Source organism: Ambystoma mexicanum, chromosome 3p, assembly GCF_040938575.1.
Source record: "Ambystoma mexicanum isolate Mex_15411 chromosome 3p, UKY_AmexF1_1, whole genome shotgun sequence".
Classification (NCBI taxonomy): Eukaryota; Metazoa; Chordata; class Amphibia; order Caudata; family Ambystomatidae; genus Ambystoma; species Ambystoma mexicanum.
Window position 1 is genome coordinate 788144225 of NC_090925.1, and position 16274 is coordinate 788160498.

General features: G+C 46.0%; 1 protein-coding gene across 2 annotated transcripts in view; it reads right to left on the minus strand.

Annotated features, from left to right (window-relative positions):
• The window catches only part of LOC138580882 (zinc finger protein 809-like), a 152566-nt gene that overhangs the window by 12213 nt on the left and 124079 nt on the right, over positions 1-16274 (minus strand). For both annotated transcript variants that reach the window (XM_069651775.1, XM_069651774.1), the window contains 2 exons: positions 6912-6980; positions 5944-6039 (listed from right to left, as the gene is read on the minus strand). In XM_069651775.1, coding sequence (XP_069507876.1) covers positions 5944-6039; positions 6912-6980 — 165 coding nt within the window. The remainder of the gene's footprint in view (positions 1-5943; positions 6040-6911; positions 6981-16274) is intronic.

Genomic DNA, 16274 nt, shown 5'->3' on the forward strand with positions numbered 1-16274 from the left:
ATTTGCAGACTAGGTAACTAGATATAAGGCGCCTGAGAATTGTAGTTCTCTGGGCCTGGGTGATATTCAGTGAAAATGTTGCCAACTGTGAGGAATGGGAATTGGGATGCTGGACTGTTTGGGAATTGGGGTGCTGGACTGTCTCATTATGACGGGAGCCACAATGTGAGGGCTAACAAGTTCTGGAGGTGTCATACATTAGGGGCACGTACAGTATGAGGAAATAGCAGTTCCCGTGATGCTTGGAGGCTGGGTGGTGTTCATGTGACAAGGCACATGGAGGTGAGGCTGCCATCACAACCTCTTAAGCCCCGCCTCGGGCAGTGCTGGTGATTGTGCAGGCACGGGCTGAGGCTAAGAGCAGATGCTGACTGGAGTACACAGTTCAGGAGGTGAGGGGCGGCGGAGGCAGCAGGAGAGTGGGTGAAGCGACGGTGTGCCCTTAGGAGCTCTGCGATTGTTCCGCTGTGCATGCGGTTACTGGCGCATGCCACGTTCACTCTCAGCAATGCGGCAGAAGTTCACAGCGGGTTGGCGTTCTTCCATTTGTTTCGGATGGCACTTCAAACGCCTGGGGATACCGAGGACGGTTCCCCAGGCCTGAGATAAGTACAACAACCAAATATGTAATTGCTAACATGAACAATTATCAATGTGGGCATGTAAATAAGGTTTATGAACATGTTGGCAAACTTCTGAACAAGAGATTAAGTTATAGGATGAATTGTGTTCATTGGAGACATTTCCCAAACATGTGTGTGAACCGTTCAAGGAAAGGACGGAGTGGAAGAACCTTTGTTGCCACTAATTCTGTTAATATTTTCATGGTGTTTTGTGTCACATGTTCTTCGTGCAGCTTGCTTCTGAATCTTGAGGGACCACTCTATGTGCTAAAATGTGCTTGTATTTCGTCATGTAACCATGTGCCTCCAATCACCCTGAGGGGGATTGCTCTGACAGGAGGGTGAGATGCTGAAACTAGGGTCTCTTGATCTAGGAAGGTCACTCGGGTATCATAGGTCTGCAAGGGCTCCAGGAGCCGACTTTGAAGGGATGAGGCTTGGGCAGCCATTAATGAGTAGGCTTTAGTACAGGTTGTTTGGTACTTATGTCGGTTTCCCTACATTCCCTATCCATCCTAAACCCTCTTTCCTGTGTTCCTAACTCCTCTTACCTAGCCACACCTCTCCCCAACCCTCTTCCCCCCACTGGCTGCCATGTGGCGACCTGTTATTCACAATCAGGAACCTGGACCAACCTAGGTGGGAGGGTCGACTTCCATGCAGCTTCTGTGGTCGGGAAGAAGTTGTATTACTTCCCAGAGGGTTCGACACCAAACAAAATGTAGTCAGTGAAAAAATAATGGTGGAAATACCTCTGCAGTGAAAATGCAGCCAAGCAAAAGTGCCCAAAAATGCAGTGTTGCTATGCAGCTATCTGCAACCTGTGGCTCTCGAGCTGTTATCGACAATTACTCCCATTATTCCACACTATTGACTATAATTGGTTGGACTGATGGGAGTTGTGGTTAAAACAATCCGGAGAGCCAAAGGTTGTAGACCTCTATTTGGGTGTTAGATTGAAGAAGGGTTTAGTGGGCTTGTGATTGCCTGGTTTACTGTTAGGTGTTAGGATCAGGATAAGGGTTAAAGATTTTGCTTAGAATTAGTGTGAGGATTAGGGCCAGGGTGGTTGTGGGAGGGCTGGTGGTGTTTGGGTCTGGTTAGTGTAGGGGTTATGGCAAGGATAGAGCTAATAGAGTAATAGTGTGGGTACGTGTTAAAGAATGGAAAAGAGAGGTTGGCGAGGGCTGGTGATGTTGGAGGATTTGGGTCAGGGCAAGGGTTATGGAATTTGTAGTCAGCTGGGATGGGGTTGGAATTCGGTTCACTGTTCATTTTCTACTTATTTGGTGTGTTGTATTGAGTTACATTCAAATAAAATGCTTTTTTATGCAGAAGGGTTAGTGTTAATTACCGGTTCAGCATAGCATAAGGGCTGTAATTAAAGTTAGTGTAAGGGTTAGAATGGAGTTGTGGAGATTGCGGAGCTTTTATTAGAAGTTTGGCTCATTGTTATGTTTATAACCTTGTACTTTTGTGTATTTAAGAATAACATTTTTTGCAACCTTATTACTGACAACATTTTTAAACTTTGCATTGCTTGTACTGAATGTTTACAATTTTTAAAACAACTTTTTGCTGGCTACATTTTCACATGACTACATTTTGCTGTGGCTATTTTCACATAGAACCGCCTGGGTAGGTGTCCAGTGTCTGCTGGGCCACAGCTTGGGGAACTACACCTGCATCTTGGAGTTCCTAATTCCTTCTTCCTGTTCAGGTTGTTGGCATAGGCGTTTGATTGGTAGTCCCCTCGCCCCCCAAATTAGTGGCTTCCAGTTTTGAGGATTTATCGGCCTAGCTCGTGTCCCTCTCTTTACACACTGAAGAGCGGTTTCTGTAGCAGCGCATGGGGCGCCGGTGCTACCGGCTCCAGAGGACAAGCTCTATACTCCAGCTTTCCGTTTCAGTTCGGGTACTGGCCCTACCACCTGTGGTGCATAATGTGAGTGAACACAAGCTTGGACCTCCATTTTAGATGCAATTCTCACACCTGCAGGAAAGTAAAGTACACATAATCTGCTGGTTTGCCGGGACCGATCTGACCCCTTTTGGTCTGCGCTCCATTTAATACCAGAATGCTTTCTGCTGAATCATTGGTACTATCTTTCTCCTTGCTGACAATTTCGCTTTGTAGAATGTAATGTTCCCGGTGGGTAACAACACTAAAATGGGATTTCCTCAACAGGGGCAGTCGGCCTTGGCGCTGCCATGTGACAATCCCCTCCCTCCTATTTGTGGATTTGTGGGGGTGGCCAGGGGATCACCCCCCACCCTCCTACCCCGGGGTTTAGCATCACATGGCTTATGGCAGCACCAATCCCCCTTGAGAACCCCACCATCCACCCTTGAGGTCAGGGAGGGGGCTTCATCACGACAGCCTCAGAAACTACACCTGGATCGTGGCGTTCCTAACTACCTCTTCCTGTTTAGGTTGCTGGTAGAGGTGTTGGCTGGCAGGTCCGTCCCTGAAGGGTGGATTCTAGTTTTGAGGCAGGGCTTGGGGATGGTTGACTGCCTGCCTGATTCCTTGACCTAGCTCATGACCTTCTCTTTTCGGTTCCATGTGATAATACCCCTGCTAAAATATCGCCATACAAGAATGTCGCTATATTTTTGCGGTGATATTACCCCATGGAACCTGCGGGGGACATCTCTGCAACCCCCATATAATTTTAAAGGGAGTGGGGGGACACCCTTGCACCCATTTACCCCAAAAAATATCCCTACAAATAATATTGCCTATGGTCGTTCCCGACGACCATATATATGGCGATATTATTGTTGGGGATAATATTACCTGATATCCTCTTTTCAGAGTGAAGAGTGTTTTCTGCAGCAGCACGTGGAGAGCCCAAGTGTACGGGCAGTCCTGCCTCCACAGGACCTCTCCTCCTGGATTCCCCCTAAGGGGCCCACTTATTTGTCCTATTATGGGGTGTGGTCAATGAGGGGGAGACCCCATCTCAAATGTAGCCCTTAAAGTGCCAGTGTCATTCCCAGGTGGCCTGTGACTCCCCTGCAAGATCACCAGGCAGGGGACTTTGTCGAAGGAAGGAAGGAAGGAAAGAGAAAGAGAGAGAGAGGAGAGAGAGAGAGAGACCTACTGCAGCTTGCACAGCATGAGGAGCCTGAGCAGGACATCTGACCTGAGGTAGAAAACAGCAAATCAAAAAAGAAAGCACACCAAGCGGCAATGCACAGCTGCTCTCCCATGCTCCTGTCCCGTCTGGTGAAAAGCCAGGAGTAAGTGCAAGGGAGGTGCACATGTGTCTGTGCATGTATGGAGAAAGGGGCTTAGAGTAGGAGGACCTATGCTTGAGAAGGAAAACCTATCCAGCAGTTCTCAAACAAGTCTCTCTATGAGAGGTACAATGAGTAGTAAAGGTTACTGATGTGGAAACGTGCCTGGAGAGATGGGGAGCAAGCTCCTTGAATGGCACATGTCGCAAACAATTCTCACTCTCAACAGCAGGGCGAGCATAACAGGCCAATTAAGTGGGAGGCTGGAAAGGCAGGTGAGGACAGTGCTCAATAACTGGCACATGGCTTTGCCAGAGGTCTTCGGAAGCATTTGTTTTTGAGGACTGGAGGTCTGATAGATTGGGACCTTAGCAGAGGTTGTGACAAATATGTGTAACAATGGCTCTCCATTACGATTCTGCCTTGATGTAATGGTGTTTTTCTGCTTTCTCACTTTTATGCTGTACTAACGCTGTGATACCCCCGGGTCCGGGCAGTGTCAAAAATGTATAAACCCCTCATTTACCTCCTCCTGGTAGCACATTGTATTGCAGGCAGGCATGTCTGATCCCCAGAGCCCTTGTAGGTCATGATAGAGGGGTGTGCCATGTGGCTTCATCTTAGAATGCGCCAGATTGTTGATCGTATGGAAGGCTTTTCTATGCACATCTCAGAAGAAATATTTTAACAGTTTCAGAAGACCACGAATAAAGGAAAATATATTTCAATAAGATATAGAGTGCATTCATTTTCTTGTGAACATTCACTGTAGTTAACTCTATTCTTGCTTGAAATAGCTCCTGCCTTCAATGGCCTTATGGTAGCTGTAGCTGTATGGCCAAGTACTGCTTTGGGGCTTTAGGGGACCTGATGTTTGGGCAAGAATTGAAAGACCAACAGCAGAAAAAGCATCAAGCTCCTCTAGTGCACAGGTTCCCTAGCTACTAGAGGGATCTAGTGTGGGCCCTGATACTCTAGCTTTACTGTGTGCTTCCTCCACACTCTAACATCGCTTCGTAATTCTGGTATTTTCTGGCCCACTACTTTTCACTGGGACACACTTGAAGGCTTGATACCTGGGTTTTGTTCACTGCAATATCAAGCAGGGCTCTGGCGTTGAATTCTCTGGACACGGCCAGGATGCGCCATAACGTGGACTAGCCCTTAAAGGGTTAGTGCGGTTTACAGAGGGCCGCGGGATCAGGCGATGTTCAAGACCAATGGCAGTCCTACTGTGACACAAAAGGCTAACCAAGCTTGATCCAACCAATCCAATCCCTCCTGACATCTCCTTCCATACTCGTGCGAGTTCATAGTATTTCTGCGCTCAGAAATCCACTCAGCTTTTAGGCCCGAGATGCTAACCTGTCCTTCAACCTCCCTGCACCCCCTTCCTATGGGCTCTGTCAGTTCCCCTGGGCATAACATTACGTTTCAGGGAGGCGGACCATGGGCACTGTGGCTGCTGGCACTGGCATGGGGAGCGACTAACCCTGCTTCCAGTGCGCAAGGATAGGATTGAGGTGGCAACCATCAGGGTTGGTCTCCAGTAGAATTGACTGGTGCAAGAGTGAATTTCTAAATACTGCAACAAACTGGCATTTAAAATCTGTGATTTAAAGCTTGGGCACCCTGTTGCCCACAACCCTTCATCTCTCCGACCCAAAGCGTATGCCATCCCGGAGACATAGTAAAGGAACCATGACAGACAACTGACAAGGGGGCACCTTTACATTGGCACTTTTTAGAAATTTGCCACAAAGCAACAGACGATGAGAAGGATTCCCGCCCCCTCCTTCCCACTTAGCTCTTGTAAACATAGAGACAATCTCTCACAGCACCGCCTGCGCAACTTTAATTCCTCTGCAGCCTTCCCGGTCCTATGGCTCTCTGCCGATTTTTGAGGCTATGTCTGTGCTAAATGAATATTCCAAACGACACAATTAACAGAAAAACATGAGTTTGTGACTAGAGAATAGAAAAGTAGCACAGACTTGGCATCATCACAGGTGCTCATGGAGTCTCGTAAAAATATGTAACACTCCCGATTCCAGACACCCGAGCACCAGTTACTCACCTACAGGACGACTGGCACTTTCTGTTTCCTTGATGCTCGCGGGATCCATGCAATAGGTGTCCTCCGATTTTATGAGGAACGAAATAATCTCATGCCCTGTCGTGCAAAGAAAAAAATATATAATATTGCCACATGCAGGGATTTATGTTATTTGACAAGAACAGTATATATGGTGAATGGGCAGTGTTTGAGACATGTGGAAAGCCTGCAAATGAGCATAAATTTACTGAGGAGAGATCTGATCACTCGCACCAGCCTTGCAGCTGCTTCCATCAGGAACAGTCAGGCAAAGTGAGGTTTGAACACATTCTGCATAGTATGCAGCGATTTTAACAAATTAAAAATGTCCCCCGAAAAAATACAGATTTAAAAAAAAAAATAATAATAATATATATATATATATATATATATATATACACACACACACACACACACACGAGGGGTAGGGTAAGGGGTTTAAATGTGTGGGGAGGAGGTTGGGGTGGGATTATAAACAAAAGAAAACGGGGGGATTAGGAGGGACCCAACCCAAATTTAAAAAATGCGGTATTTTTTTCATTACAAAGGTTTTGTTAAAAAGGTTTTCGGTCTTTATTAATTCGTTAAAATCACATGCACCCATTATTAAGTGATGGGAGGATTCAAGTAGTCACGCAACAAAATCTACCATAGCGCCTTATCAGACGCGCGCCCACGCCAACAAATCAGAGTGACTGGAAAGTAAATCAGATAAGTAGGAGGGTGCTCTTCTTTGCAACACATCATGGGAGGGGTGGTTGGGCAAGTCAAAAAGCAGCGGGGCAACAAGACCAGAGCAAATTTGTCCCTAATCACAGTACAGGTGCTTTACTTTCGACACACAAGAAATGCAACACTCCATCAGCACCAGAAACTAGCTTGAGGAAAAATGTCAGCAATGTACGTCATCAAAAGCAGCCTGCCACAAATCAGGAGCATTAGTGACTCACCGCCAGTGGAGTCGCTACTCTGCTCTCCCACTTCCACTCCCAGGTGATCAAGCAAGATGGAGGCTGGCTCTTTGTCACACATGTCAGTATTTAGAAAATAAAAAGAATGCAGTATAAATTACCAGCTATGACATGCTCCAGGAAGTAAACAAACTGTGAATTTAACCATTGCAAAAATTAGCAACATAATCTTCAGAGAAAGTGAAACATTTGACATATATTCATTTGCATCGTCTTTGTGTAAGACACAGGTTTAATCAGTTTTAGCTGAGCCTTTTCAATAATCTTGCACCTCTGACAGAACTGCCGCATCGAAACAGAATAGTTTTGCTGTAAATAAACATGTTCACAATGTTCATATGTGGAGGTACTGTTTCGTGGTGAGGTTTGGGCAATGATGCCCACTTAAAGCCCAACATCAAAAATAATAAAAATATGATAATACTATCTTATATAGTGCTTGATGCCGCAGTTGCAGTTTCACAGCACTGTTAACACTAAGTATAACTATTACCCATTTTAATGGTGTTCAAGTTACTGGGTTCGGAAGGATGACACTCTGAATTAGCCCTGCCAGGTTTCAGAGCTATGATTTACAGGTTGAACACAGTGCACAGCATGAAGAACTTAACTCGTGGAGTTGTCTGATAACACAATCAAAAATAGGCCAGAAGTAAAGGATCTGTCTCAACACCTCATTATTCAGATATCTTACAGGAGAAATAAATGAATCGCTTGGGGCTAAGAATGTGTACAAAATAACAATTTTAAATGAGGGGAGTTGTGCACATGGATATTGTCAGTTCTCGGGGTAAACTCAAAGGTTAGTGTCTCTTGGGAAAGTTCAGTTCAAAAGTATTCAAAGCAAAAGTTCTTCAGCTCTTGTTGGCTCGTGTCCTGGGGCCTCCTTACAAGTTTGGCAGAGCGGGAAAAAAGTGTTGGTAACTCCGTTACTGCCACTTTTGCTGCACCGCTAAATTATGTTTTGGCACATTTGCCACTGGCGGATGTACCATGTGGTAAATCAGCTGGTGGTAAATCTGCCAACAATCCCAATGTAGGCCTATGGACTCTGTGGTGTGCTGGAGTCTGGAGTCAGAGACAGAGGTGGCATTTCGGTTTTATTTAAAGAAAGAAGAAAACACCTACCGTTTCCTAGTTCTAGATGGTTGTCCCTACCTGACCAAGGAATAACTGGAGTGTTCGTCGTCCGGGTGGAAGTCCAAATGAATATCCGTCCTCTGTTCAAAACTCTCCTCTACTCTAGCCCTACACTAAACAACAGAAAGCAACCTATATAGTACCAGGAGAATGACTCCCTTTTCCTGGTTCTAGAGGGATGAGACCTAGGGCAATGTCCAAGAATTTCTATTTCAGTTCAGTTCTTCATCCTGAAGAGAAAATGCCAGGAGAATAACTCCTTTATCCTGCCCCCCCCTCCAAGACCAACCTTCTCTTGACAGTCCTTTACCTTTAGCTTCTGATTCAACACATGCAACCTAGAAGAATGACTCCCTTCTCCTGGCTCCGTGACTCAGTGTTCTTCTATCTGTCTTTAACAATAGTTCTTATGAGCCCTTCTACTTCCCTCTAGGCTTCTTTGAGGGCTGTCTTGAAAGTATCACACTCTTTATCTCTGACTTTAACAATCTTGCCCCACTTACTGAGACGAGGGATACTGCTCCGACGCTCTGTTCACTTTGGTTACTGTTGGAAAAGTTATTGAGTTGAAGGAGTTTCCTTCCCAAGCGTTCTTCACAACTGTTCTTATCCTTTGTGTAATTACTGGGATGAGGGAGATCATGCCAAAGGCTTTCTTTACAACTCTTATTCTTAATGCATTTACTAAGATGAGGGAACACTCCTGAGGCTTGCTTCACAATTCTTAATTGCAAAGCAATTACTGAGATGAGGGAGATCACTCCCAAGGCCTTCTTTACAACTCTTATTCTTAATGCATTTACTAAGACGAGGGAGATTGCTCCGAGGCTTGCTTCGCAATTCTTATTCGCAACGCATTACTGTGATGAGGGAGATCACTCCTGAGGCTTTCTTCACAACTCTTCTTCTCAATGTGCTTACTGAAATGAGGGAGATCACTACCAAGGCTTTCTTTACACGCCCCCACTCACCTACCCGGTCTCCCGTAGGGTCCAACGTTCATTCATCATCCTTTTCTTTTTCGCTGCATTTTTTGGCAAAATGTTTTGCATGAAAAAAACATTGAGAAAATATGAAGGGATTGAGGGAGGTAAAGGGCATGTAATGGGTAGGGTGGGGAATAGGGAACACATAATAGGGAGGGGAGATTTGGGGGCGAAACCCCCCAAATAAAATAAAAAAAAGTGATGACTTTTTTTCCTGCCAAAACATTTCGGCAACCAATGCTGCAACCACAAAAAACGAAGATGAATGAACATAGCACCCTCCTGTAGCTCGACGTAGTTGTAGAACCACTTGGCCCACCTCCTCAAAGACTCGCCACTGTCTCCCAGATTCCAGCTTCCAGTTCGGCTTGCTCTCACCCGGCCATAGAAGTACTCTTCTGGTGTATGGCCAGCATTCTTACAGCATAAGGGTTGCTGCTTCAACCTTTCTTCTTCTCTTCTGGTTTGAATTTCCCAGGCTGACCAGTCCTCACACCTGTTGCTCTCCTTACCGAGTCCTTCTTTGCTTTTTATCTTTTTGAGCTGGTCCTTCCCCAGCAGAGTGCCATAGTCTGTTGTCAGGCTCAGTTGTGTACTCCTCTTGCCTCCTCTGGGCATCTCAACCCAAGTATCTTTCATATGAGCGTTCTGCATGACTCTGCGAATGTTCTTCTCAGTACCTTTATAGCACGAATCCTGAATGTTCATATTGGTGGTGTCTATTCTAACAGAAAGAAGAGGAGGAGTATCAAAATAGCACACAGTAGTAATGTCAGCCTGAACCTCGACATATCTTAAGGGTTTCACAGTTTTTAGGGCAGGAGGCTTAGGGAGTTCCATCATGGAATGGGAGGCTGTGTGCCCATAGAGGGGAGTCTCTCACTGTGAGGCCCTCCTGCTTTTTTCCACACCCTAGAGGGACTATCGGGTAGTGGCTTCCCCTCTCTAGCCTGACAGCCAAAGGCGCCCCCTTGGGAAGAAGTGACATGATCCCATGAATAGTCACAACTCCAAAAATGTGGAATTATCACCGCTTGTGATGGTCTGGTAACTCCGCAGGACCAAGTGGTGGTAATGGTAATTGGATTTGGCAGTATTTGAGCAGGTCTACCGCTGGACAACCAGAAAACTTGTAATGAAGCCCCTAGTCTCTTCTGGCAGCTTAATACCACGCACAAAAAGTGGAGGTTATGGGCAGGTTAGTCAAAACAAGAACTCCAGGAAGAAATACCTCTCGCGACTACTTGCGGTTTTTCACAGTCCCATCCCATCTGGTATTTATAGTATTTTGGCAATGTTTTTGTGTAGCTAGAGCATGGTGGGTGACCTACTTGGTTGCAAGTCCAAAATGGAGTCTGTCTGCGGAACTTGTAACTAGCGTTCAATTGGAGCTGGAGCTTGGAACCTAGGCCCAAAGCCGTAAGAAAACAAGATATCGCTCTCGAGTTAGGATTATTTCTAGATTCTTTCAACAACCTTCTCTCTCCGGGTCCTTGTTCTCCCACCTAATCTCTCTCTCTTGGTGACTCGCCACAAGCTTGTAGCTCGGGGACCTTCTCCATAACCCCTCCTCCTCTTCCTCTCTGTCCTCCTGCTTCACCAGCACCTGACATGCTTGTTCTTCTTCCTCCACCATTCCCAGGCTGCGTTTTTCCAAACTTAGGGTTTACCTCTCCCGTTATTACCCCTTTATTTTGTATTTGTATTTGTTTTATTTGTATAGCTCAAACCAGGCCCGAAGGCTACCGGGCACGTATCTTTAGACAGTGGTTACATGAAGGTATTACATTACAAAGCATATATAAATAGAACATATAAGTTGAGCATTAGCATACGCACACATTACAGATTCGCAGACTAATACATTCGTAGGCATGCTTAACGGACTGTCAAATTAGTCTTCAGAGGAGACTAGCCAGAGTTTGGCTTTGTGTTTGAAGGAATTCAGGGAGGGCAAGTTTCTGATAGGGAGAGGTACAGAGTTCCACAGTTTGGCTGCCAGAACTGGGAAGCTGGCCCCACCGGCTGTTTGGAGCTTGAATCTTGGGATCAGTAGGCTCTGGCTAGAGGACTGCCTAAGTGAGCGAGGTGGGGTATACTGGGTAAACCGGGAGGATAGATAGCTCGGAGCCTGGTCATTCATGCATTTGTACATCAGGGCAAGAGATTATAGTGAAATCCTTTGGGCGACTGACAACCAGTGAAGGTTCTTCCTAGTTTCAGAGATATGGGCTGATCTAGGGATGTTGAGGGCAGCTCGGATGGCGTTATTTTTTGCAATCTGGAGTTTGTCAAGGTTGCATTGGTTGGTGCCTTGGTACAATGCCTTATAGTAATCCAGTTTGGACATGACCAAAGTCCTAGCAGGGGTAGTGCAGTTCTGAGAGGAGAGAAAAGGGTGACATGCTGTGATCAGCTTGCAAGTGTATGCAGAGGCGGATGCTACTGCATTAGTTTGTCTGTGAAGGGAGAGAGTAGAATCAAGGTAAATTCCGAGGGTTTTAGTATCTTTGGAGACTTTTATGGAGTTTCCATCGATATTGAAGGCGTTGAACCTGGGGTTCAGCTTGTTGAGTCTTTGCTGTGTTCCAAGGATGAGGAGCTCTGTCTTGTCGTCATTAAGACAGAGCTCATGTTGTGCCATCCAAGTTTGAATGACGTGGTATATGTCATTTAAGGCTTTCGAGTCTACCGTGTAGTCACCCGTGATAGCATAGTTGGTGTAGGTGACACCCAGATAGTCAAGCACATCGAACAGGGGTTTGGTGAAAACATTGTAAAGAGTGGGGGATATGCAGGACCCTTGAGGGACACCGCAAGGGACTGGCGCAGGGTCAGCAGAGGAGGTGGGCGAGAATACCCTCATATGTCTATTATCCAAGAATGATTTAATCCAGTTAGTGGCATTATCAGAAAAGTGGGCTGCCGTTTTTAGGTGATGACAGAGGATTTGGTGGTTGACCAAGTTGAAGGCCGCAGATAAGTCTAGTAATAGTAGCAGGGCTAGTTTACCTTTGTCTTTGAGGTCCTCAATTTGGGTTTTGAACTTTAGAAGGGCTGTCTCCGTACCGTGTTTAGGTCTGAAACCTGATTGTCTGGAGCCTAGAAGGTTGTTAGTTTCCAGGTAGTTCTGTATCTGTAGATACGCTGCTCGGTCTAAGATTTTCAGGAGAAATGGGACAGTCGTGATGGGCCTATAGTTGGTTGGGATCTCAGGATCCAGGGTTGTTTTTTTTAGGAGAGGGATGACCCAAGCATCCTTCAGGTTGTTAGGGACTACTCCCGATTGAAAAGAGGAGTTGATAAAGGTTGTAATGAAGGGCGCAAGGTCGTGGGCCGATTCCTTAATAATAGTAGCTGGGCAGACGTCCCCTTGGCAGTTGGAGGGTTTTAAGTTGCCGATGATTTTTTCAACCTCAAGGGTGGTAAGTGGCATAAAGCTGAAAGGTAAGGGAGAGTCTTGGGTGGTAGTTTTACGTGGCGTGGTTTTATTGAAGATAGGCGTGTGGAGAGAGTTTTGTTTATCATTAATTTTACGTTGCAGGGTGGTTATTTTGTTGAGAAGCGCATTTTGTATATTGTTGCACCAAGTACTGTCCTTAGTGCATGCGTCAGGGGCAGGTGATGGTCATTCTAATTCTTTGAGAATTTTGAAGAGTTCTTTTGTGTTAGATTCTGCTTGGGATAGGCCTAGGTTATACGTCTCTTTCTTGGCTTGAAGGATGGCTTCCTTATAGTTGAGTGAGGTGATTAGGAGAGAGGCTTTATTAGTCGTAGTAGGATGACTTTTCCACAGTGCTTCGGCCTTACGCTTTTCTTTGCGTAGCTCGTTAAGCTGCGGGGTGAACCAGGAGTTCAGGTGGGATTGTTGTTTGGCTTTGCAAATTTTTAGCGGGGCTATGGTCTCAATGGCTTTGAGCAGGGTGCTGTTGAATGTATCTACTAGGACGGTGGGGTCCTTGTGCAGCGTGGCACAGGTGTTCAAAATAGGGAGGATGCGAGGGGGCAATTTTTCCCTGGTGATGTCCTTTTTATTTCTAGTGGGTATGGCCGGGGCTATGGTAGGTGTAGGCTGAGGGTTAGTGGCTGGCATGAAGAAGGTAATGACATGATGGTCAGACCAAACGCAGGCATTGTTGGAACTGACAGTGATATTACAGTTGAAGTCTGCTATCCAGTCTAGCGTTCTACCCTTGTTGTGGGTAGGATCATGAATGTGCTGTTGGAAGCCTAAGTTGGTAAGGGTAGTGGCAACTTCTGTGGCCATGTGGTCTTTAGGATCGGAAAGGCCAAGATTGAGGTCACCTAATAACAGTACCTGAGAGTTGGGCTTCGTGTTGACAGACAACGTGGATGTAACATCAGTGAAAGAACCAAGTGGACCTGGAGGTCTGTATATAAGGTGGAGTGTTGCTGTGTTAGTTGGTGAGAGGGATAGCTTCACTGAAAGGGATTCAGCAGAGCTGAATTGGGCGTTGGCAATAGTTCTCATAGTGTCTTGTCTCTGTGGATGAATGCAACTCCTCCTCCTTTAGACGAGTTGGAGTGACGATCATTTCTAATAATGGCGTAACCCTTAGGTCTGGATAGTCCAAGGAGTGGGTCAGAGGCATCATGTAACCAGGTTTCAGTAATGGCTAAGAAGTCAAGGTTTTGTACACTAATAAGGTCTGAGATGTCCAGAGAGTGAGCCGTGAGGGATCTGGCATTGATGAGGGCTCCCTTGAGTGTAGAGGAAGGTGTGGTGGAGGATGGAATGCTCAGGGGCGTGGGTGGGATGGGCTGTGAGGGCGCAGTGTGGTTGCGCTGCGTGCACGGTGGTCAGGGTAGTCTGGACGTAAGGAGCCTTTAATATGTTTAAGATCCGATGTAACTATCTCCTCTACACAGTTGGCAGATTCCTCTTTTCATCTATTCTCAGTCTCCTTCTTCTCTTCCCCTATGTGCCACCTAGTCTTCCTCCTCTCCCACAGGCTCATTCTCCTCCTTTCTTCAACTCCTTTTTTCCGATCAACCCACTCCTTTCTTGGCTTCTGGATATTTCTAATATGCCCCTTTATTCTTTCTCCCTCACCTCCTTTCTTCTATTGCCATTTACTTCTGTGATTACTACCTCCCTTTTAACCACTTTCTTAGATACAATGTCACCACCTCTTCATGATTCACTGCCGCTTCCCAGGGCACCTCTATATCTTGTGCCATCTTCTATTTGGGCACATCTGTTTTAGTTCCACCTCCTCCTTAATATACACCACCTCTTCCTCGGACACTGCTATACCACCTTCTCCTCACTTTTCATCATCTCCTCCTTCATCACTTCCTTCACTACGCAACCTCTGCAGTTTCCTGGGTCTCTCCTCCAGCATCCTGTCTCCTGGTCTCCCCAGTCGCCTGGGTCTCTCCGACAGCCTCCTGCTGCACCTTCTCCTGCTCTCTTCCACAGCAGCTTCCTAATGAACGATAGTCTTCTCCTTTTATAAGGGCTTAATCCCACCTTCCCACTTCACTCTGGCCAAAGTAAACTCAGGTGTGTCTGCGTATAAAAATGGAATGTGATTGGTTGACTATATCACCTGCCAGTCTGTCCTTGGTCCTGCATAAGGAGATGAAATGAGGCTTTGATGTCAAACTTGGGTTTGATGAATCCCACCCCAGGTTGGTCCTCTTCTCTATGCTTGCCACACCTTGGCCCCACCCACAGGAAGGACTTACTTAGCCTAACAGGCCTTAGATGTGTGTGTCTGTAGGCCTTACAAGGTGATTGGCTAAATGCTCAAGCTTTCTGTCTCAGTTTGGGTCTTGACTCTTCCTGGTTACGTGATGTGAGCAGATAAAAGCTTGTGCTGTCACTTTGTGATTCTCACACACACAGGAGAGCGAACTGTACAGGTATCGCTGGTTCTCCGAAGACCTACGTCACCCCCATGGCAAATGCGCCAGTTAATACCAGAGGGCTTCCTCCAATGTGATACAGCATGTCTCAGAAGGTGCATTCCTGGGGCCTCCATCACCGGTACTATATTCTGTCTTGCAGTACTATATTCTGTCTTGCTGGTAAGTTCTTGTGATCTGGGGAATTTGGTGTTCCCAGTGTGTAACAACACTAAAGTGAGATTTTTCTCATGACCAGTTACCTTCAAAGAAACCCTGAGCCTTGGCGCTTCCATGAGACAATTCCCTGCCTCCTATCCGAGGATTGGTGGAGATGCCAGGGCATCCTCCCCACACCACCACTGGGTCCAGCATCACATGGGCCACTCTTATGATCAGGAAGGGGGCTTCATGATACCAAATAGTGTACATTTGTGTTCAGGAAACTCATGAGTGTGTGATCACATTCCCACAAGAGACGGTTTAAGTCAATAAAACATCACTTTAAATGCAACCTGGCCTTTATTGTCCAATTCAACACATTAATCAAGTGTGTCTACCTCTCCCTGAGCCGTCTTCCAAGAATCCTCCCTTAATTGTCTTTTGCCCTATGGATTGAACCGGACTTGTGGTGATAAAATCAAAAGTTAATATTATCTATACTCGGTTCCTGCACAAACATCAACAATCACACAGCAGAGAACCACATAAGGCTGCATTGCTGAGGCTGCATGATGCTTGTCTTTGAAGGCCATGCACTGGTTCCAAATAAGGGAAAATTGCACTCTAAATCCCGGTGCAGCATCCACAAGACGTTACATGAAATGGGCCATAAGAAATTGCCACATTTTCCTGAACCTGACAGCCATCCACCATGCCAAATAAAAGTGGTTCAGATGATGATGATCCCCCCCACGCACGGAGTTCCATGTTAAGGAACACCCCACCACTTGAAACACTTGAATACACTATAATGTTTTGAGATTCTGTGAAGGGTTAAATAGCCACCATTTTCTGGATAACTACTGTCTTTCATGTCAGTAAAGACCAAGCATCATGGCCAACAATGGACAGGCATTCCTCTGAGCAAAATTCCCTCGAACTCTGAGATCCGGGCATGACTAAACGACATTATCATCTCTTCTCCGCCTTTGCTAGGTGCATTTTTTTAAATGGCTGGAACGCAAATTGATCGCTATGCAAAATTCTCCAGTAACACAGGTAAATAAATATTAACCAGAGAAACAAGGATATTCGTTGCTTTATTATAAAAAGTGATTTCTATTCCTGCAATATCTTCTTTTTGGCTCTTGGGGAAGAGTGGAGTTTGTTACATATAGCGTCC